This window comes from Vulpes vulpes, unplaced genomic scaffold (assembly GCF_048418805.1).
Source record: "Vulpes vulpes isolate BD-2025 unplaced genomic scaffold, VulVul3 u000000677, whole genome shotgun sequence".
Lineage (NCBI taxonomy): Eukaryota > Metazoa > Chordata > Mammalia > Carnivora > Canidae > Vulpes > Vulpes vulpes.
This window is the reverse complement of record NW_027325813.1, coordinates 63,336-87,680: the sequence shown is the minus strand read 5'-3', so window position 1 is coordinate 87,680 and position 24,345 is coordinate 63,336. Positions and strand designations below refer to the sequence as shown.

Below are 24,345 nucleotides of genomic sequence, written 5' to 3'. Positions count from 1 at the left end.
TTAAGTAATCTGTACACCTCAAACTCACAACCCCAGGAACAAGAGTTGTATACTCCACTGACCAAGCCAGCCAAGCACCCCTGCACAAGACAATTTCTTTTTTAAATGCATTTTAAAGATGTATTTATTTTATTTTGAGAAAGAGCAGGAGTAAGAATGGGAGGTACAGAGGGAGAGGGAGAGAATCTGGAGCAGACTCCCTGCTGAGCGTGGAGCCCAACCTGGGGCTCAATCTCACAACCTGAGCAAAACCAAGAAGTGGACACTTAACTGACTGTGCCACCCAGGCGCCCCTGCATGTGACAATTTTTAATTGGAGGCCTAGCCCTGGGACTATCTCAAACACATTCAGCTTTCTTGTGGTCAGAATGTAAATTCCAGAATAACAGAGAACAGATCTTTCTTTTAAAAATCCTATAAATCCTTCCAGTCTTTTCTCCTGGGCCCATATAGGAGTATCTGGGTTTTAGACTTTAATCTGGTTTTTAGACTTTGTTTTCCTACTTAGCAGTATATTATGGATATTTTCCTATGCCTTCTGACTTTTTCAATATTTTTATTTTATTTAGAAAATTTTCAGACCTGCCAGAAATGTTGAAAGGATAGTGCAGTGAACACCATATGCCCTCACTGTGTTTACCAATTATTTACATGTTGCCATTTCTCTCTCTGGTAATTAGGTCAAATTCAAATTTCCCCATTTTTCCCCAAAATATCTTTTTTTAGTTTTCCTTGCTGCTCCAGGACCCAATCAAAGATTGGGAATTCTAGGTTGCCGTTACTCTGAGGAGAGAACAGTTGGTAGTGGGGTGCAAAAATGCAGAGCAATAAAACTTTTAACTTGGAGAAGCAAAACCATACTCCAAGGAAGCAGCAGTAGCAGCACCAGCAGCAGCAGCAGCAGCACCAACAACAGCAGCCACCACCGCCACCAATACCTGCAAATGGGCAACAAGCGAGCAGCCAAAATGAAGGCTTGACTATTGACCCGAAGAATTTTAGAAAACCAGGAGAGAAGACCTTCACCCAACGTAGCTGGCTCTTTGTGGGCAATCTTCCTCCTGACATCACTGCAGAGGAGATGAGGAAACTATTTGAGAAATATGGGAAAGCAGGCAAAGTCTTCATTCATAAGGATAAGGGCTTTGGTTTTATCCACTTGGAAACATGAACCTTAGCGGAGATTGCGAAAGTAGAATTGGGCAACATGCCACTTTGTGGAAAGCAGCTGCGTGTGTGCTTTGCCTGCATCCCTCACGATCCAAAACCTTCCTCAGTATGTTTCCAATGAACTGCTGGAGGAAGCCTTTTACATGTTTGGCCAGGTGGAGAGGGCTGTAGTCATCGTGGATGATCGAGGAAGGCCCTCAGGAAAAGGCATTGTTGAATTCTCAGGGAAGCCGGCTGCTTGGAAAGCTCTGGACAGGTGCAGTGAAGGCTCCTTCCTGCTAACCACATTTCCTCGGCCTGTGACTGTGGAGCCCATGGACCAGTTGGATGATGAAGAGGGACTTCCAGAGCGGATATAGTTTTTCTTTCCAGAGAAACTGGTTATAAAGAACCAGCAATTTCACAATTAGCAAGAGCAGCCACCCAGATTTGCACAGCCTGGCTCCTTGGAGTATGAGTATGCCATGCGCTGGAAGGCACTGATTGAGATGGAGAAGCAGGGCAGCCCCGGTGGTGCAGCAGTTTAGCACCGCCTACAGCCTGGGGTGTGGTCCTGGAGATCCAGGGATCGAGTCCCATATTGGGTTCCCTGCGTGGAGCCTGCTTCTCCCTCTGCCTGTGTCCCAGCCATTCTCTCTCTCTCTCTCTCTCTCTGTCTCTCTCTCAATAAATAAATAAATAAATAAATAAATAAATAAATAAATAAATAAATATTTTTTTTAAAAAGTTAAAAAAAAAAAAAGAGATGGAGAAGCAGTATCACGACCAAGTGGACCACAACATCAAGGAAGCTCGTGAGAAGCTGGAGATGGAGATGGAGGCTGCTTGCCATGAGCACCAGGTCATGCTAATGAGACAGGATTTGATGAGGCATCAAGAAGAACTTAGGAGGATGGAAGAGCTGCACAACCAAGTGCAAAAACGAAAGCAACTGCAGCTCAGGCAGGAGGAGGCGTGCAGGCGCTGAAGGGAAGAGATGCGGCGGCAACAGGAAGAAATGATGCAGCGACAGCAGGAAGGATACAAGGGAACATTCCCTGATGCGAGAGAACAGGAGATACAGATGGGCCAGATGGCTATGGAAGGTGCTATGGGCATAAACAACAGAGATGCCATGCCCCCTGCTCCAGTGCCAGCTGGTAGCCCAGCTCCTCTAGGACCTGCCACTACGATGCCAGATGGAACCTTGGGATTGACCCCACCAACAACTGAACGCTTTGGCCAGGCTGCTACAATGGAAGGAATTGGGGCAATTGGTGGAACCCCTCCTGCATTCAACCGTGCAGCTTCTGGAGCTGAATTTGCTCCAAACAAACGTCGCCGATACTAATAAAAATTTCAATGTCTAGTTTCCCAAAAACTCTTAAAAGAAGGACCCTTTTTGGACTACCCAGAATTCTGGCCTGGAAAAGTGTTAGGGATTCCTCCCAATAGCTAAGTCGTCCTTGCCTGTACTACTCTGAGGGAGTTTACTGGAGGCTGAGGGCAAGGAAGGGGCAACAGTTAACAAATCAGGTCTGTGTGGTATATTGTTTAACTAATTGATTCTGTGTGATGCATTCCTGAAGCCTCATGTGATTGTTGAGGGTCTTGGGGGGGTGGAACCATGGCAAAATGGATCTAGTTAGAGCCCCATTAATCTTGATCATTCTATTCTTGTCCATCCTGTTCTTTTTGCTTTCTCATTCTTTTTTTTTTTTTTTTAAAGATTTTATTTATTTATTCATGAGAGACACAGAGGGAGCGAGAGGCAGAGGGAAAAGCAGACTCCACGTAGGGAGCCCGACGCGGGACTCAATCCTGGGACTCCAGAATCACGTCCTGGGCCAAAGGCAGGCGCTAAACCGCTGAGCCACCCAGGGATCCCATGCTTTCTCATTCTTAAATCCTCCAACCCCATAGACACTGCCACATACATCACAAAAACAAACATCCCCCAATTACTTTAACCGCATTCCATTCACTCACAGGTGGGAATTCAGGCAAATGTCCACAGAGGCCACAGACAACATACATATGATTCTGTTATATCCCGTATATTAACCCCTTCAGGTCCTTTTTTTTTTTAAGATTTATTTATTTATGATAGACATAGAGAGAGAGAGAGAGAGAGAGGCAGAGACACAGGAGGAGGGAGAAGCAGGCTCCATGCCGGGAGCCCAACGCGGGACTTGATCCTGGGACTCCAGGATCCCGCCCTGGGCCAAAGGCAGGCGCTAAACCGCTGAGCTACCCAGGGATCCCCCCCACTTCATGTCCTAAGGAAGACCTTTCTCTTAGAGATTTTCATTTTAGTGTATCTTTAAAAAATCTTGTGTTAAGTTGCCTCCATCTTTTAGGGACCTGGTAAGGACAACCCAGGAATGGCCCTTTTATGTCTATGATGCTGTTCACAGCTTTTCTTGATAGGCCTAGTACAATCTTGGGAACAGGGCTGCTGTATGCTGAAGGCCAGGCAGTAGCTCTTAGCCTTGCCTATCTTAGGTAGTTATGCTTTGCATTTTTTTTTATTGCTGTACCATGTTGGATTTGTCCCTGATATCCTTGGAGTTTTTCTGAGAAATGGAGCAGTAATGCAGCATCAACTTATTAAAATACGTTTTAAGCCTTTAAAAAAAAAAGGATTGGGAATTCTTTTTTGTATGGAAAATGTTGTTGTATCTCTTTGGTGCCTTTTCATCTATACCAGTGCCCTCCCCCCACCTTTGTTGTTATTCCCTGAATCAATTATTACATTATTAATTATTTTATGACAGACTTTTTTTGAAAAGCTCAAGCCACATTCTGGATTTTTCTGATTGTTTCTTCAGAGTATCATTTAACTTATTCCAAAATGCCCTGTATTTCTTTTAAACTGGTCACTGGGGATATACTAGATGCTTGAGAGGATTCGGGGAAGATCTTTTCACTGAGAATACCTCATAGATGATGTGGTATATGCTCACCACACTGCATCAGGAGATGCTCAGTGTCAGGTCAGCCAGCTCAGCCAGATAGATGGTTTCTTCCAGACCTCTCCACTGTTAAGATTCCTGTTTTACATAGTTAGTCTGTAATAAGTGGTATGACTTTCTTTCTTTCTTTCTTTCTTTCTTTCTTTCTTTCTTTCTTTCTTTCTTTCTTTCTTTCTTTTTTAAGATTTTATTTATTCATGAGAAAGGCAGAGACTCAGGCAGAGGAAGGAGCAGGCTCCATGCAGGAAGCCCAATGTGGGACTCGATCCCGGAGTCTCCGGGATCATGCCCTGAACCAAGGCAGATGCTCAACTGCTGAGCCACCCCAGTGTCCCAAGCGGTGTGATTCTTTGAGACTGAATGAACCTGCTGTCCCCTAACCTTCACCCAGTGGTTTTAGCATCATTGATGGTCTTTGCCTGAATCAATTATTTTATTCGGGGTTGTACCTGACTTTCTACTTCCACCATCCCTTCTGCATTTATCAGCTGACACTTTTCTCTATAAAGAAGAACTTGCCTTCTTTTGCTCCTTATCTCCCCCTCATGTCTTCTCTGCCTGATAATATTCTCATGTGGACATCCTGGCTACAAAAGAAGCTTAGGAAATATTTGGCAAAGAAAAATGAGATTTCCATGCCTAGACCAGAGTGGAATTTCATTACCCAAAATAACACTGGATTTGGTTATCAAGGGAAAAAGGGGGGATTGCTGGGGGTTTTTTGTTTTTTGTTTTTTTGGTCCAATATCTGCCATCATAGGAGAGAAAGAAAACAATAAGCACATAGGTAACTTTGTTTTACAAAGTGATACAGCTGAGTTATTCCCAAATTATGCTACACACATAAAAGCCTGTTGAGCAGCAGCACCACAAAAATGCATTTCAGCCTAAATGTTCATCAAAAGGTGATTGGTTAACAAGGTATCATATGTGCAAACTCTGCAGTGAAGAAAAATGGTCATGTTGATCTAGTAGTCTTCTTTTATAAGGAAGAATTGTCATGACATATTATTGGACAAAAAAAAATCAGGATATGAAATAGTGTGTGTAAGAGGCACAGTTGTTTATCCCCATTTTACAGAAGCCAAGGTCAAGGACAGAACCTTAGAGAGCCACCACATATGTATGGAGGGCAAAATATGGGGCTGAGGAGAGGAGTGGCCACAGGGAAAGAAGAGCCTGTATGTAAAGGTGCACCGGGATCCCTGGGTGGCGCAGCGGTTTGGCGCCTGCCTTTGGCCCAGGGCGCGATCCTGGAGACCCGGGATCGAATCCCACGTCGGGCTCCCGGTGCATGGAGCCTGCTTCTCCCTCTGCCTGTGTCTCTGCCTCTCTCTCTCTCTCTGTATGACTATCAAAAATAAATAATTAAAAAAAAAAAAAAGTAAAGGTGCACCAATCCTGATGCTGAGGGAAGGAATGGCTAGGGGAAGCAGTGATCATCAGTTGGGGTGCCAGATGCAGACTCATGGGGCTGAGACAAGTTTGGTGATTTGGTAGACAGCGGTCTTCACAGGCCTGAAGTCACACACTGGAGCCTGGAGCATTAGGGAGAAGGTATGGCTCCCCATGGTGACTGAGATTACTAGGAAGCAGAAGGAGCAAAATTTGGCACCAAAAAAGGCAAGATTGGATGGTGAGTAACAAGGCTGTTTCAGTGTAAAGTGGGAGACCCAAGCCTGTGTGAAGGGGGAAGGATTGGAGAGATGCAGGTGATGGTCAGGACTGGGGAAGGGGGAGGACCCATTCTTTTTTTTTTTATATATAATTTTTATTTACTTGAGAGGGAGAGAGGACACGAGTGAGGGGAGGGGCTGGGCTAGGGGAGAAGCAGACTCTCCACTGAGCAGGGAGCTTGACACAGGGCTCTATCCCAGGACCCTGAGATCATGACCTGAGCTGAAGGTAGATGCTTAACCAACTGAGCCACCCAGGTGCCCCCATAGGAACTGCTCTTTAGGGTTCTGTGTTTTTGCATCTGTTACTATAGTTCATTATGCTTTGTTTCTTCTATATTTCACTCATTGTTCCAACAAATATTTTCAGCAACTTCTATGCACCAGGTGTTACCTGTTGCATATATTTTATGATGTCTGTCTCTCCCAATAGTTGTTAACAATCCTTGAAGGTGGGATCCTTGGAATGGTGGAGGCTTAGGATTTTTTACTTACTAGCTCTGTGACATTGGACCAGTCACATATATGGCGGAGCTTCCATTCCTTTGTTGGTTAAATGAAGATAGATAGTATTTCCTACTTTGGAGAGTTGTTCTGATCAAGTAAAATAAGGCACATAAAGTCTATTTATAGGATCAAGCCCATAGTAAGTAATTCTATCACTTAGAATTAGGTTTAGCTTCAAGTGACAGAAGAACTCAAAATAGTAGCTAAAACAAGATGCAAGGGCACCTGGGTGGCTCAGTGGTTGAGTGTCTGTCTTTGGCTCAGGTCATGATCCCAGGGTCCTGGGATCAAGTCCCACATTAGGCTCCCCACCGGGAGCCTACTTCTCCCTCTCCCTATGTCTCTGCCTCTCTATGTCTCTCATGAATAAATAAATAAAAATCTTTAAAAAAATAGAATAAGCAAATCTATTTTTATTATTTAAAAAGGAGTTCAGGACATATGGCAGGTCACAGTCTCAGGGACCCAAGCCCCTTTTGTCTTATTTCTCCATAATCCTTTGCCCATGATTTAGCCTCTTAATGCTCAGGCTCCAGCCATCAGGTCTATATTCCAGCCAATAGAAGGGAAGATGAGTCCAAAGAAATGCATTCCTCCTGTTAGTCACAAATAAACCTTCCATTTTTCATTCCATTGGCGAGAACTTAGCCCCCATAGTTATACATAGCTATGGCATTAGCAAGGCAAAAATAATTTAGGGCTAATATTAAATTTATTCAAGATTAAGTCTACAGCATATATGCTTCAGAAATATATAAGGATATCCTTGTTTAATAAAGGCATCCTTATTAGGTGAATTATAGTATAGGTATTATAGGTCAGTAAAAACTTTGTAATTACATGTTAGCAATCTCATTGCTAAATATTTTCACTTTTTTTTTAAAGATTTATTTATTTATTCAGTCAGAGAGAGCAAGAGAGAGGCAGAGACACAGGCAGAGGGAGAAGCAGGCTCCATGCAGGAAGCCCGATGCGGGACTCGATCCCAGGTCTCCAGGATCACACCCCGGGCTGCAGGCGGTGCTAAACCGCTGCGCCACCAAGGCTGCCCCAATATTTTCACTTTTTGTTGGATAAGGCATAATCAAGAAGCTCAGCATGCCTTCTGTTAATAAATTGATTCTCAGAATTTTGTTTACAAAAGAAAATGGCGGCCTTAAAACACATCTGTGTTATCAGGGGCACCTGGGTAGCTCGTCAGTTAAGCATTTGACTCTTGTTTTTGGCTCAGCTCATGATCTAAGTATCCTGGGATGGGACCTTATGTTGGGCTCCACCCTCAGTGGGGAGTCTGCTTGAGATTCTCTCTCTCTCACTCTCTGCCTCTCCTCTGACCCCCTGCATGTGCTCACACATACTCTCTCTTTCTCAAATATATCTTAAAAAAAAGAACACACATCTGTGCTGTTAGACATCAGGGCAGGACTACCCTCGGGGCAGGACAACCCTACCCTGATTGAGTAGGGTTTGGATGAGGGGGCTCCTGGGTAGCTGGCAGTATTCTGTTTCTTAATCTGGTGCTGGTTACATGAGTGTGCTCAGTACATGAAAACTCATTGAGCTGTGCATTTAGAGTATGAACTCTTTGGTATCTGTGTTCCAAAGGAACATATTAAGGAACTCACTATATTGGGGCATTGCTTTTCTTTGTAGATGTTATAATGGTTTTGTAGTTACCTTATTTTTTAAGAGTCATGTCTCAAAGAGTTATCTAATGAAGTGTTTATGGATGAAATGACATGGTATCTAGGATTTGCTTTTAAAAATCACCCATTTGGGCAGCCCGGGTGGCTCAGCGGGTGGCTCAGTGGTTTTGGGCCGCCTTTAGCCAAGGGCCTGATCTGGAATCCTGGGATCGAGTCCCACACCGGGCTCCCTTCATGGAGCCTGCTTCTCCCTCTGCCTGTGTCTCTGCCTCTCTCTCTCTGTGTCTCTCATGAATAAATAAATAAAATCTTAAAAAATAAAATAAAATAAAATCACCCATTTGGGGTGGGGATGGTAGGGGTGCAAAAGGAGTTAGTGGATAATTCAAGATTAGCCTTGTGTTGGTAACTATTGAAGCTAGGTAATGGGTAAATGGTGTTGATTATGCAGTTTTCTTTAGTTCTGTATATTTTTTGAAGCTTTGGCCATAACAAAAACAAAAGGTGCAAATGCCCTATAGAATATTACTTTTAGGAGGGTTAGAACTCTTTTGGGACCTCAGTTACCACTTATTTCCCAAATAGAGCCTATCAGTTAGGAGCACTGGCTTTGAAGTTAGACTGACGTACCGTTTATGAATCACTTAGTGTGTGTGAGGCTTGGATACCAGCACAGGACTCAGAGTTGAAAGTCTGCAGCTGGGGAGACCTGGAGCAGTCCCCCTTAGAAAAGGCAATCCAGGGGGCATCCCGGGTAGCTCAGCGGTTTAGCACCATCTTCGGCTCAGGGCGTGATCCTGGGGACCCAGGATCGAGTCCCACGTCAGGCTCCCTGCATGGAGCCTGCTTCTCCCTCTGCCTCTGTCTGCGCCTCTCTCTCTCTCTCTCATGAATAAATAAAAATCTTAAAAAAAAAAAAAAAAAGGGCACTTGGGTGGCTCAGTTGGTTAAGTATCTACCTTCTTCAGCTCAGGTCATGATCCCAGGACCATGATTGAGTCCTATATTAGGCTCCCTGCTCAGCTGGGAGCCTGCTTCTCCCTCTCCCTCTGCCTGCTGCTTTGCCTACTTGTTCTCTCTCTCTCTTTCTCTCTGTCAAATAATTAATTAAGTAATTAAAAGAAAAGAAAAGGAATGAAAAGCCAATCCAGGAGTCTCGGCTGTAGGTAGAGGAAGAGCCTAGTTTGCACGTTGCAGGTGGATCATGCATTGAGTGAGATGGGGCCTGGGGCCATAAACACCTAATAAGTTCTGGCTGCTGGAGAACTTCATTTACATGCGAGTCTAAAGCCCTGATCCTCAAACTTATCTGGGGGCAGAGCACTCCCAATTCAGAATCCTCTTTGCAGAACTCTATGAGATATTTCAAAATATGATTCTGTCACAAACTAAAGATGCTTTTTCTAGTGGAAAATATGAGTCTAAGGCATGTGCAGGCTTCAACATCTCAAGAAATAACAATATAGAAAATAAGTTACATCAGTGTTTTTTCTGTTAGAAAATGTGATCATTGGAGGGCACCTGGGTTGCTCAGTGGGTGAGCATCTGCCTTTAGCTCAGGTCATGATCCCGGGGTCCCGGGATCGAGTCCCACATCGAGCTCCCCACAGGGAGCCTGCTTCTCCCTCTGCCTGTGTCTCTGCCTCTTTCTCTCTCTGTGTCTCTCATGAATAAATAAAAAAAAAGAAGAAAATGTGATCATTGGGGTGCCTGGGTGGCTCAGTGGATGAAGCATCTGCCTTCAGCTCAGGTCATGATCCCAGGGACCAGGGATGGAACCCAGTGTCAGGGTCTCTGCTCAGCTGGGAGTCTGCTCCTCTCTCTCCCTCTGACCCTCCCCATGCTTGTGTTCTCTCTTGCTCATTCTCTCTCTCAAATAAATAAATAAGATCTTTAAAAAAGAAAAGAAAAGAAAGGGAAGAAGAAAGAAAGAAAGAAAAGAAAAGAAAGAGAAAGAAAGAAAATGCGACCATAACAAGGACAAATGCAATTTGCTGCTCTTCTTTGCCTCTTCGTCGCAACCACAAGCAGGCTCCCCAGGGGTAAGAAAAAGTTGTGGCAGAAGATCCCAAAAGTAAGAATGTTGTGTCAACCGAATTTCTTCCTTTGGCTTGGGAAAAATGCCCATTGTTGGAATCGCCATTGGTTTTGATACAGGCAGGTTGAGTCTAAGGACCAAGGAGAGTCCCCAACACGGCCAAGAGGGCCCTTGGCTTCACACAGGATAGAAATCAAATGTAAGCCAGAGAAAGTGAAAACAGAGTTAATTGAATAGTATAAATGATGGGTAGAGAATAGCAGACAGAACGTTTGGGAGACTTGGAAAGGAAAGGAGAATGAGTCTTGTCAGTGCCTGGGGTTAGGGAGTTTACACTGGAAAGGGGTCTAGGGTACTTGTTTCTTTAGGAGTCGAAAATAGGGCCCAACCAGAGGTAAGTGCCAGGTGAGCAACAGGCATTTTTTTTTTTTAAAGATTTTATTGATTTATTCATGAGAGACAGACAGAGAGAGAGAGAGAGAGAGAGAGAGAGGCAGACACACAGGCAGAGGGAGAAGCAGGCTCCATGCAGGGAGTCTGATGTGGGACTTGATCCTGGGTCTCCAGGATCAGGCCCTGGGCTGAAGGCGGCGCTAAACCGCTGAGCCCGGGCTGCCCAACAGGCATTATTCCATCAATTACCGAAGGTAGGGGTATTGATGCCAGTGTCAGCCTGGAACTTGTTTGAAATCTGGTTCTTAGACATTATTAGTTGTTTGCGGCCCCTGGGCAAAATTTAGAGAAGGATTAACTTTCTTGCTTCCCCCTCAAAGTGGGAACATAGCTTTTTTGACTTATTCTGAAATGGGGCCTAGTAGAAAAACAGCAGAGATAGAGCCTTTCTAAAATGGAGTCCCTTCAGGGGCACCTGGGTGGTGAGTCGGTTGAGTGTCCATCAGATTGTGATCTCAGGTTGTAGGATCAAGGTCTTTGTTGGGCTCTGCCCTCAACACGGAGTCTGCTTGTCTCTATCTCTCTCTACTCCTCCCCCTACTTGCATGCATGCTTACTCTCTCTCTCTCTTTCACTCTCCAATCAATTAACTTTTAAAATCTTAAAAATAGGGGAGCCTGGGGGGTCTGCCGTGGAAACAAGATGACGAAGAGGACATCATCGTTCGGAAAGCATCGCAATAAGACGCACACGTTGTGCCACCGCTGTGGCTCTAAGGCCTACCACCTTCAGAAGTCCACCTGCGGCAAGTGTGGCTACCCTGCCAAGCAGAAGAGAAAGTATAACTGGAGTGCCAAGGCTAAAAGACGGAATACCACTGGGACTGGTCGAATGAGGCACCTAAAAATTGTATACCGCAGATTCAGGCATGGATTCCGTGAAGGAACGACACCTAAGCCCAAGAGGGCAGCTGTTGCAGCATCCAGTTCATCTTAAGAATTTCAACGATTAGTCAAAATAAACGTTCTGGTTTAAAAAAAAAAATAGGGGAGCCTGGGTGGCTCAGTCAGTTGAGCATGTGACTTCAGTTTAGGTCATGGTCTCAGGGTCCTAGGATGGAGCTGATGTTAGACCCCATGCTCAGTGGGGAGTCTGTCTCTTCTTCTGCCCCTCCCCCCACTCATGCTTTTACTCTCTCTGAAATAAATAAATAAAATCTTTAAAATAAATAAAATAAAATAGTCCCTTCAGCTTCCCTACCTCAGTTTAGGCCAAGATCAATGCTATTTTTTAATATCAGTCTTTCAACATCTATCTTCCATCAATAGAGAAGTCTATGACAGAATCTTAATTCACACAAATATATTTTTATTGTTATTTTGCCTACCTTGAGTGCCCATAACCTGCTTCTTCATCAAATGTCTACTCACATTTCAAAAGTCAGCCAGTGTATCACCCAATTTGGCATTTCCATTGGGTACCCCATGCTTATCTGAACACACTCCAGTGAAAACCGTCTAGAATACCAGCAACAGCAGCTGGCATCTCTCAAGCACTTCCTTTGTTTATTGTGTACCAGACGCTGAGCTAAGCACTTGACCTATGGTAACCCAGACCTCACTACAACCCTAGGTTCTATTTTTTAAAATATTTTTTTAAAAAAGATTTGTAATTAATTTGACAGAAAGAGAGAGAGAGAGGGAGAAAGACAGCACGAGCAGGGGGAGGGGCAGAGGGAGAAGCAGACTCCCCACTGAGCAGGGAGCCCACTGCAGGGCTCCATCCCAGGACCCCAGGATCATGACCTGAGCTGAAGGCAGATGCTTAACCGACTGTGCCACCCAGGCACCCCTACCCTAGATTCTATTATCTTCTCTCCACACTGGCAGGGAGAAGTTAAGTAATTTGCCTAAAGGCACACAGTAAGCAACAGATCCCCAACTTGAAATCAGCTTGTCTTCCAAATTCAGCTTTCTTTTAGATTGTTGATTTCTTCTCCTGTCCTCCTAATTTGAATATATGTTCCCTGAATTCAGGGACCATTTCTTCTTCCTCTCTGTGTCCCCAAGGACTGATATGACCCCTAGCACACAACACAGGCTCCAGACTGTTTCTGCTATGTAGTCATCTCTCTGTTTTAGTCAGTTGCTCTTGAATGAATCAGTTTGTAAATATTTGTTTCTCTTTACATATGAAAAAAAGGAGTGAAAAGGTCATGCTGACTCTTAAGTATTTTTCTGTATGTGCCCTTGTGATTTCCCCACAGGGAGGTGAAGAACGTTGATCAAAGAGCATTAGAAAAAAAGAAGGCAAACCACATGTTCATCCAACCTTCAACCTTCCTTGAGGAATCCTTTGACAAGAAACCTAGAGGAAGTCATGAGAGGGAGACTGCATTTCTTTCAAGGTTTGTTCTAACAAAAACCATGGAAAAGTGGAAATACAAACACTGTATTTTTTTAAAAAGTAAACTTCACACCCAGTATGGAGCTCAACATGGAGCTTGAACTCACAACCCTGAGATCAAGACCTGAGCTGAGACCACGAGTCAGATGCTTAACTAATTGAGCCACCCAGGCACCCCTGTCAGAATTTTTTTTTTAAGATTTTATTTATTTATTTGAGAGAGAGAGAGAGAGAAAGCACAAGCAGGGGGAGGATGGGAGGAGAGAGACCAGCAAACTTCCCATTGAGTGAGATGCCCAACACAGGACTCAGTCCTAGGACCCTGAGATCATGACCTGAGATGAAGTCAGATGCCTAACCAACTGAGCCACCCAGGTGCCCCTAGAATTCTTAATACATGGAAAAGAGCACATAAAGGTTTATTCACTTTTATGTGTTATTCACCCAACTCTCATTTTTATTATAATTAATGGTGGTAGTAAGAGCTACCAGTGATTTTGTACTTCTTCTTTGCCAAGCATTTGTACTTTATTTATTTATTTTTTTTAATTTTTGTTTATTTATGATAGTCACACACAGAGAGAGAGAGGCAGAGACATAGGCAGAGGGAGAAGCAGGCTCCATGCACCGGGAGCCCGACGTGGGATTCGATCCCGGGTCTCCAGGATCACACCCTAGGCCAAAGGAAGGCGCCAAACCGCTGCGCCACCCGGGGTTCCCGCATTTGTACTTTATGAACTGTATGTCAGGACTCTTTTGCTGCAAGTGCCAGGAAACCAGCTCAAACTAGCTTGAGGAGGAAAATCTAATAGCTTCAATAACTGGGAAGGCCACAGACAGGCCAGCTGCAGGCATGTTGGACCTAAGAGCTCAATGCCATATTTAGGTTTTTGCTCTCTCTCTTTCTCTCTTATTCCCTCCCGCCCTCCTTTCCTCTATGTGCTGGCTTGTTTTCCAAGCTGCCTTTGGCCACAGAAAAAGAGGGCCACAGACAGCACCAAGCCTGTGTATCTATCAAGATTCCAGTGACATCTTTGAAGAAATCACACTGAGTTTTTGATCCGATTTTGTTGTGTTTTTTATTTCCCCCACAGGAAGGAAAAGGAGGAGAGGGAAAGAGAAGCAAGACAGAAGTTGGACTGGTCTCCCCTGTCACTCTCAGGCACTGACTAATTCTCTCCCCTAGGACTGGGAAGCTCCTGCAGGAGCCCAGGAGCTTTGATATTTCTACCAGGTAAGGCAAAACAACAGGAAAAAAAGGACACTGTGGCCAGAGACTAAGAAACAGAAATAGCAATTCCTAGGATAGGGGAAATATACCATCATAGTTTTTTCTAAGCTGAATGAGGATTTTTTTTTGTTTTGGTCACTACATTTATTCATGCATTTACTCTTTTATCCATTATTTTATTTAAAATATTACAAATAATAATATTAAACTACAATATAATAATGGCTTTAGATATAGACTAAACAAGTAAGCTAAAGACCTGACAAATGGGCAGCCCTGGTGGTGCAGCGGTTTAGCGCCGCCTGCAGCCAAGGGCGTGATCCTGGAGACCCTGGATCGAGTCCCATGTCAGGCTCTCTGCGTGGGGCCTGCTTCTCCCTCTGCCTGTGTCTCTGCCTCTCTCTCTCTGTATCTCTATAAATAAATAAAATCTTAAAAAAAAAAAAAAAAGACCTGACAAATGTCACCTCATTTTGATCTTCATAACAGCCATATGAGGTAGACATTAGCCACTGCGTTTTGCACAGCAGCAAGCCTAGGTTAGAAAGGGTTTTAGGGGCACCTGGATGGCTCAGTCAGTTAAGCATCCAACTCTTGATTTTGACTCAGGTCATGATCTTAAGGTCATGAGCTAGAGCCCTGTGTCAGGCTCCATGCTCAGTATGGAGTCCACTTGAGATTCTCTTTCACTCTTCCTCTGCCCATAAATAAATAAATAAATAAATAAATAAATAAATAAATAAATAAAATCTTTTAAAAAAAGAAGAAGAAGAAGAGATTTCAGAAGTTCCCTGCACTAGATGCTGGGTTAAATAACAGTAGTTAACACAGTCCCCATTTTCAAGGGGCTCACAGTCTGGTAGAGAGAAGGCAGTTGTCTCGACAAATAAACCCCCTAAGCTCTGGAGGTACTGTTAGACAGAGGTCACCCTAGGAGCCATGCAGAAACACTTTAGTTTAAAAAAAATATATATATATATATATAATATATTATTTTATAAATATTTATATTTTACTTATAATATTATAAATATTTATTTATAAATATATAATATTTTATATATTATAATATATATTTTATTATATAAAAAATATATATATATTTAAATAATCTCTACACCTAACGTGGGACTCAAACTCACAACCCCAAGATCAGGAAGTCACATGTTTTTCCAACTGAGGCAGCCAGGTGCCCCCAGAAACACTTTATAGAAGTGGTATTCCTTGACCTGAATTTGGAAAAGATAAGGTATTTGTCAGGCAGAAGGAGAGGGATGAGGCAAGAGGATGGCGTTCTTGGTGGACAGAGCAACAAAGGCAAAGGCTCAGAGGCAGGAATTAGCATGGCAGGGGATCAGGAAAGTGTGTGAGGGGTTTCGGGAGAGGTGAACATGGAGATCCCTGGACAAATCAGGAAGGGATGCCCACGAAGCACTTTATTTTCTAAGTCTTGGGGAGTTGTGGATTTTAAAAATCTGAATATTTTAAAAATCCTGATGGCAGATGAAGCAGTAAAAGGAGATTTGACTCTAAAAAGATCTGGGGTTTTGAATCTTTGCCCTGCTCCTTCTGTGACTCTAGGTCAAATACCTTCATTCTCTGGGCCCGTTTCCTTGGCCCTAAGAGATGTGGATGGTTGTTATATGTGAAAAGTTAACTCATATAAGTTACATAACTCATAGTTAACTCATAACTCATATGAAGAGCCTGGCATAGAACCTGTCAGTAATTAATAGTCACTTTATTTATTATTGTTTCCTAAAGCTTCTTACATTCATTTATCCAGAACACCTTTGAGCATGCCTGTTTGAGACCACTGCCCTAGCCCAGCCAGAAGGACTCCTGGGTTTTCTGGGCCCTGGACTGGCTGAGTTCTTACCTCTTAGGGCAGTTCTTACCCTACTTAACCACCACCAGGCACTGAAATGGTGTAACTCCAGAAAACACACAAATTCCTACCTGCAAGGAAGAGGCTCTAAACTCCAAGAGTTTCACATTAAGAGAGGGCACAACCAGGTCCAAAAATGTCTCCCCAGACACTTCTTTCAGAAGTCACTGAGGACTGGCGACTCTAGACTTTTCAGGGCCCAAAGAAGAGCAAACCTGCTCCTCCTATTGCAAATACTAAAGGGGGAATTGAGGGAAGTAGTCTTTGCCCTGTGCTAGGCATATTCCATTGTCCCATTCAAGTCTAGGAACAGTTCTGTGAAGTAAATTTTATTTTTCCTGTTTTTCAAAGGAGGCAGCTTGAGGCTTGCTTAAGTCAAGGCTTGGGCTCCTCCTGGGTCATCTGTACGTTGGACCATTCTGGACTGGGAGGTTTGGAGCAGATCCTTTTTGGAGAAGACATCTAGTCATTAGTTTTACAGGATTACTGCTCTAGGGTGGAGGAGAGGCAGGCTTCAGGTGCAGATGGACTAGCAGGTGAAGGATCAGATGCTGACATACTCAGGGTGTTTTCCTGAGCTCAGAGCCCTGATCCTCCCATGTTCTGGGGACAGGACAGCAGAAGTTGTCTTGCTCTTTGCAGAAGCCCATAAAAATATCACTGCTTTAAATTCTGTCACCCAAATAAAGGACTATTGAGTAGCATAAAATATGGATCTTCAGTATATCTGCAAACTTTGGTATTTTAAAGTAACACATAACATGTTAAGAAATTACAACTTAAAAAAAAAAAGAAATTACAACTTGATTACAGATTAATTTTTTTCTTAATTATAACTTTTACTTACTCATTCGTTTTATCACCTTGAGCAAGGACACCCAACAGAGTCATGCTCGCCAGGTCCCTACTCCATTCTAAACATGGTCTGTGTATTCTTTAATCCCCACAGCACTCCTGTAAGATATGGGGTGTCGTTATCCTCATTTGATAACTGGGGCAGCTGAGGCCCAGAAAGGTTTAGTGACTATTGCCCAGGATCTGGCCTTTGGTAGACAGATGAGCCAGGGTTTGAAACCAGCAGCCAGACTCTAGGGCCTGTGCTACAGCCTTTTTTTTTTTTTTTTTTTTTTTTAAGATTTTATTTATTTGAGAGAGAGAGAGCGCACGCACAAGCAAGGGGAGCAGGCAGAGGGAGAGGGAGAAGCAGGCTTCCCGCTAAGCAGAGAGGCTGACGTGGGGCTCATCCCAGGACCCTGGGACCGTGACCTGAGCCAAAGGTAGATGCTTAACCAGCTGAACCACCCAGGTAAGAGAAGGTTTAAGAAGCAAACTTAAGGGACGCCTGGGTGGCTCAGTGGTTGAGCGCCTGCCTTTGGCTGAGGGTGTGATCCTGGGTCTGGGGATTGAGTTCTACATCAGGCTCCCTGCAGGGGGGCCTGCTTTTCTCTCTTCCCAAGTCTTTGCCTCTCTCTCTCTCATGAATAAATAAATAGATCTTTTTTTAAAAAAAGAAGTAACTTAATATGAAGAAAAGTTACCAATTTATTTTTTTTCTTTGATTAAAGAAACAGCCACTGATTATAACAGCATGGTTTGCACCCACTGGTTTGAGCTACAGAATCTCTTGAGTTAAGAGGGATTTATAAATGCTATTGTTTCTGACATTCTAATATTTCAGAATGGAAGAAGAAAGCAATCATTTCAGTTCATTTTAACGAGTACTCATTGCTCTGTCCTCTTCCTTAAACAGGCTTTACTCACTTTTTCATCTGACAGACTCCTACCTGACCCTTAAAGCCCAGCATGGGCTCCTCCTTCAGAAAGTCTCCCCAAACTGCCCTAGTGACTGCCTACTTTGAGCTGTGCTTTTCCAAGCTTGCTCCACTGAATATGATCTGCTTTAGTGATAGAATTGTCTGTCTCCCTTTCTGTTCTGTAAGTCTCCCAAGTTCAAGGACCTTGTCTTATTCAGCATTGAATCTTTTTGTACCTGCTCCTATGGCTCACTTGTAGTAAGGATTCAGTGAATGTTTGGTGAAGGAATTAATGATTAATGTGTGTTTAGCATTTTGCTTCAGTTCCTTGCTTATACACAAAATTGGTCACATTTTAGAACTTTGCCTCTCTATATCCATAAAGTTAGGAATAAATCCTCTTAAAAGATCACACTGATTTAAATTTTTTTTGTTCTTATTTGAATTAAAACAATACATACTCATCCTTTAAAAATTAAATAGAGAGGCAGCTCTGGGGTCAGATCACCTGGGTTTTAATCCCAGTTCCTCCACCTATTACCAGCTCTGTGACCTTAAGCCACTTAACTTCTCTGTGTCTCAAGTTTCTTCTTTGGAAAATGGGGATGATAATAGTATGTGCAGCATAAGGTTGTTATGAGAATTCAATTGGTTAACATTTGTAAAGCACCCAGAACAGTGCCTGACACAAAGTAATACATAAGTGCCCATTAGATTAACCAATTAATGGAGCACCAGGGTGGCTCAGTTGGTTAGGCATCTGACTTGATTTCAGCTCAGGTCATAATCTCAGGGTCATGAGACCCAGCGCTGGTGGGCTCCACACTCAGCGGTGTGTCTGCTCTCCCTCTGCCCTTCCCCACTGTGTGCACTCTCAAATAAATAAATAAATAAATAAATAAATAAATAAATAAATAAGTAAATAAGTAAATAAATAAATAAATCTTTAAAAAAATTAACTGATTAACTATGAAAAGCATAAGTGCTTATTAAATTAATCAGCGAATAGTTCAGTTAACATTTAACAAAACTTGTTAAAAAAATTGCATTTCTCTGGAACCCTTTTCCATTCCTCAGCAACACATTTCCCACTTTCTTTCTTTTGGGGGTTGGGAGGGGTAGAGATTTTATTTATTTATTTGAGAGAGCAAGTGAGCATGGGCAGGGGGGAGAAGCAGACTCCCCACTGAGCAGGGAGCCTGACACAGGGCCTGAGCTGAAAGCAGATGCTTAACCAACTGAGCCACCCAAGAACCCCTCCACTTTCTTTTCTGATTGTTTTGGTATTTGTTTTCCTATTCCTGTTGAAATTCCATGGTGCTCTGGGTCCTTGATTTTTCAGTGTTAGGCATTATGCATTGAGTTCTCACCAGGGAAGTCAAGGAGGACTGAGCTTTCTTTAATCTGCACACACTTCTGGGAAGCCCTGGTGGCTCAGCAGTTTAACGCTGCCTTCAGCCTGGGTTGTGATCCTGGAGACACGGGATTGAGTCCCACATCGGGCTCCCTGCATGAAGCCTGCTTCTCCCTCTGCCTGTGTCTCTGCCTCTCTCTCTTGTGCTCTGTGTCTCTCATGAATAAATAAATAAGTAAGTAAATAAATAAATAAATAATCTTTAAAAAAAATCTGCACACACTTTTTTTTTAAAGATTTTATTTATTTATTCATGAGACAGAGAGAGATAGATAGATAGAGAGAGAGAGAGAGAAGCAGAGATACAGGCAGAGGGAGAAGCAGGCTCCATGCAGGGGGCCCGATGTGGGACTCGATCCCAGGACCCTGGGATCATGCCCTGAGCCAAAGGCAGATGCTCAACCGCTGATCCACCCAGGCGTCCCTGCACACACTTGCTATCTCATCGTCTCAGTGTGTTTTTGTGGTGATTTGGTTTGGATCACTAATCAGGACTGTTATGCCATCGATACACTTGCTGTGAGCCATAGAGTATGCTATGGTTACTTTTGTTTTCTTGTAGAACTTTTTGTTATCCCTATAATTAAATCTCTCTCGTTTTAATCTATTTCCTTGCCTTTTTATATCCCTCATGTGCTTATCACAATTTATCTCCAAATTCCCCCTTGGTTATACAAATCTCCCCCCTTTACATAGTCTATCCATTTCACCTTCATTTCCCAGTCTTCTGACTGGTTTCACTCTGGGTGGTTGATTTCTAGGTTGTTTACATAACCCTGTGGACTCAATTCTTCATTCTCTTCATCACACTGGCTTTTTAATCTGTTTGTTTGTGTCTTTATGATTCATCCACAGAGAGGACCCCAAGAAGTCAAAACCAACGCAGAAACAGGAAGTCAGCTTCCTTAATCCCTCACCTTCTAGCTCACCTGGATGAATCCTTGTCCAAGAATTGGGACAACTTTTGGCTGAAGCCTGCCCATGTTGTTGGGTTTTATCTAAAACAAAAACAATAAAACAAACAAAATAACAATACCACAACACATTTAGTCATTCCCAGTCCACAGGACAAAGAATATTAAAGTTCACCTCTACCCTTGGCCAAAGTCAGGATTTAAATTGAAGTTAAATGACTTCATTCACTCATGCATTAATTTACTAATTCGTTCATTCACTTGTTAGTCGTAATACTATGGAATATATAAAATTATTATATAACACACTAACATAATCATAGGAGATGTTTACTGAGTACTTAACAATGTGCTGAGTACTCTGTTAAGTCCTGCTTAGTCATTATCTTGGTTAACCCCCGTCATGGCTCCCCACGAGGTGAGTATTACTACCTCCATTTCTCCTGGGAGGATTGCGGGGCTTGGAGGAGTTGAGCAAGCCCTCCAGATGTCTATTCTCTACCATGAATCTCTACCCTGACTCATAGTAGATGTATAACTTTAGGCCTAGTAGTTGTGTGGTTTGATCTTTTCTGAACTTGTTTTCTTGCGTGCAAAAAGAGAATGCCTGCCTAGCAGTAGTGTTGTGATCATTAAATGAGATCATTTATTCAAAGTTCCTGGCACAGGATACTTCACTTGGTCATTGCTACCAGCTATTGTTGTCATTGCTGTTAATAAATATGTACTTCCCCTGAAACCTGGACATATGGAGCACTTGCCATGTACAAGGCGGCATAGAAGATAACCAGAACTTTCTCACACCTTCCTTCTCACTACTCAAATTACAGTTAGCCCTTTATTTACAGTTTATCTAAGGAGCCATACTCTCTTCTATTTCTGGGCCTTTTGCCTGTTGCTGCTTCTGTACCTGAAAATCCCTTCTCCCTCTTCACTATTAAGTCCCAGCATCACTCATTCCTGCTTCTCTTCAGGACCCCACATAGACATCCTCTTCTTTCCCTGAACAGCAGGAGCAAAGTTGGCACATGGACCCCTCCTACGCACTCCACAGCCTCTCATACCCCTCCATACCTACCATACCCTACCATAGTGGATATAATCGCCTGTCAACCTGTCTGTCTCTACTAGCCCCCACCCAGATGAAGATCTCCTGGTTTTCTGGACCCAGGCCAAACTACATTGCTGTCTTTCAGGACACTCCTTTGTATATCTTGAGGCCAAGATCATCCCTGCACAGACCCCTTCCAGAAATTAATGAGGACTCCTAACCAAAGGCCTCTCAAGAAGTTCAAGATGAAAAGACCTGTCTCTGTTCTTTGTAAATATTAGAAGGGAAAATTATGGTGAAGAATTCTTCGCCCTTCATAAGGGGAAGGGGTAGAGCATTGCAGGGAACTAACATTTAAGAAGCATTTACTGTAATGAATAAAACAAATGAGTAATTGTGTAATACTCCAATTCTGTCATTCCCAGTGTTGCTGAGAACCAGTATTCTCAGCATCAGAGAAGGGAAATTCAGATGTTAAACTAGAAGAGATTTTGAACTGATAATGAATTAAGGTTGTATCTTATGTTTAAAAACAGTTGCCTGAATAACTGAGAGGAGGGGTATTTACAGAGGGGAGGGGAGAGATAATAGAAGGGGTTACAAAGAAGCCTGAAGAAACTTTTGGGGTGATGGATATGTTTACTCTCTTCATTGTGGTGAAAGGTTCTCAGGTGTAGACACATTTTAAGTATGTGCACTAGTGTGTCACTTATACCTCAAGCTATTTAAAACAGAAATAAAAACCTATTTCCTAATTCTTTCCATCGAAATGACCTAGAAATAAAGTCTGCAGTAGCAATACCCCAGAATTGTGGTTTTGAAATACTCTTTGCCCTAAAGGGATCCAGGGATCCTTGAAGAAATGTCTAGTTCCTGGCCTAGGGCAGGGAAATCATGAGATGAACACACAACATCTTGTTACACTAGACAACAAAGAAGCTACCAAAGATGAAGAGTCTTGTCAGAAAAAGTCAGGAACCAACTTAGGATCTCATTGGCTACAGATGGGATAATTGGGGATCCCTGGGTGGCTCAGCAGTTTAGTGCCTGCCTTTGGTCCAGGGCGTGGTCCTGGAGTCCCCGGATGGAGTCCCACATCGGGCTCCCTGCATAGAGCCTGCTTCTCCCTCTGCCTATGTCTCTGCCTCTCTCTCTCTGTGCCTCTCATGAATAAATAAATAAAATCTTTTAAAAAATAAAATAAACCCCACATTGGGCATGGAGCCTACCTGGAAAAAAAAAAAGTTGGGACAATTTAAGCACTGTAGTAATAAAATTGCCATGGATCAAAGCACATCAAATACATTTTCACTTAGATATTCATATTGTTGCTTTAAAAAGATTAATTGGTCACCATTGAAAAATACTAGATAGGGTGCCTGGGTGGTTCAGTGGTTGAGCATCTGCCTTCGGCTCAGGTCGTGATCCCGGATTCTGGGATCTAGTCCCACATTGGGCTTCTCTTGGGGAGCCTGCTTCTCCGTTTATGTCTCTGCCTCTCTCTCTGTGTCTCTCATTAATAAATAAATAAAATCTTTAAAAAAAGAAAGAAAGATACTAGATAACCAGTTCATTATTCTGAAAACTGGTAAATAAAGGGGTAAAAAATAAGCATTTATCATGCCATTTCCATCCAAACTGTATTACCAGGTAACCAAACAGTAGATGAGGGGAAGTTTCTTTTTTAGAAGTATTCCACTTAATAAAATAAAAAGCAACAATAGAATTTAAAAATTACCATTTTGTGACCCCTAATGAATTAGCAATCTAGGTTGATCATCAACAGCTGCTAACATCCCCAAAAGATAAAAAGCCATTAAACGCCTCTTAATGGTAGACCACCTACAAAATAGTCATTACCAAATAACCGAACCTGGATCTGATCTACACTTTACATCCAACTACTGTAATAGTAGCTGTCCTCTGAAATACAGAGGACAGAGGAGCATATGACATCAGGGGAATGCAATCAGCAAAATTCAGGCTCTGGAAAAACTCCATTAAAAAAAATTACTCTTTAAAAAAAAAAGTCACAAAGGAAAAAGGAAATCTATAGATTTTTCAAAAGAAGGTCAAAAGGCATCAGTGAGTTGCAATGTGTTGACATTTTTTCATCCTGGTTGAAACAAACTTTAAAAAGTATATATGGCATTGATGAGAATTTAATATTTGAATGCTACCTATATATTTGATATTAAAAGTTACTAATTTTTAGGTGTGCTAAGGACATTATGGTTATGTTGTTTTTAAAGTCCTGATCTTTTAGAGATACATATTGAAATATTCATAGATGAAATGATATGATGTATGGAATTCACTTCAAAATAATATGAGAGGGAGTAAGCAAATAGAGGCTTAAGTGAAATAAGATTGACCATGTGTTGAAAGTTGTTGAAGCTAGGTGGTGGAAATATTATATTATTTTACCTTTGTATATATTAGAAATTATCCATAATAAAATAATTCAAAATATTTACTATGAACTAAATACTTAATAAAAGATTTTATTTTATTTTGTTTTTTTAAAGATTTTATTTATTCATGAGAGACAGAGACAGGCAGAGACACAGGCAGAGGGAGAAGCAGGCTCCATGCAGGGAGCCCGATGTAGAACTCGATCCTGGAATTCCAGGATCACACCTTGAGCCCAAAGCAGACGTTTGACGGCTGAGCCACCCAGTGTCCCTAAGAGTTTATTTTTAAGTAATCTCTACACCCAATGTGGAGCTCAAAATCACAACCCTGAGATCAAATGTTGCTTGCTCCACCAACTGAGCCAGCCAGGCAGGCACCCTGAACTAAACACTTATAAGCATATTTCCACATTATTTTATTGCCTTCTCACTATAGCTCTGTAAGTGAGGTACAATTTTCCCCGTTTTCAAGAGGCCTTTCTTGGCTGAAGCCACCCCTAGCTTTGACTTACATAGTTTTCTCCCTGGCCTCTCTCTTGCATCCTTCAACCCATTGTTCACACAGCAGCCCAAATACTTCCAAGTGTATGAACCCATTTAATTCTCACAACTCAGTATTATTATTATTATTATTATTATTATTATTATTAGTTTTCAGATGAAGAAATTGATGCACAGATGTTAAATAAATTTCTCCCAAGACGACACAGCTAATAACTGGCTGATCTGTACTATGTAAGCCTGGTTTAGTTGCTACTCATGCATGCTGAAACCATACTTCTATAAACAGAAAATAAAATCATATATGAATATACAGAGCCTGCCATGTACTGGTTTAGTATATTGGTTAAGAGCATGGATGCTGAAGCCAGACTGTGAATGTTGAGCA

General features: G+C 42.5%; 1 protein-coding gene and 1 pseudogene across 2 annotated transcripts in view; both read left to right on the top strand.

The window, feature by feature from the left end:
* FAM227A (family with sequence similarity 227 member A) overlaps positions 1-21,848 on the top strand; it is an 86,763-nt gene extending 64,915 nt beyond the window's left edge. The window contains exons 16-18 of one of the 2 annotated variants that reach the window (XM_025984224.2): positions 12,651-12,791; positions 13,885-14,024; positions 19,933-21,848. In XM_025984224.2, coding sequence (XP_025840009.1) covers positions 12,651-12,791; positions 13,885-13,963 — 220 coding nt within the window. In that variant the 3' untranslated portion in view covers positions 13,964-14,024; positions 19,933-21,848. Of the gene's footprint in view, positions 1-11,055; positions 11,452-12,650; positions 12,792-13,884; positions 14,025-19,932 lie in introns of those variants that run through there. The other variant, XM_072746249.1, reaches the window with a different exon arrangement.
* LOC112908699 (non-POU domain-containing octamer-binding protein-like) lies at positions 811-2,572 on the top strand (annotated as a pseudogene).
* Positions 21,849-24,345: the final 2,497 nt, after the last annotated feature.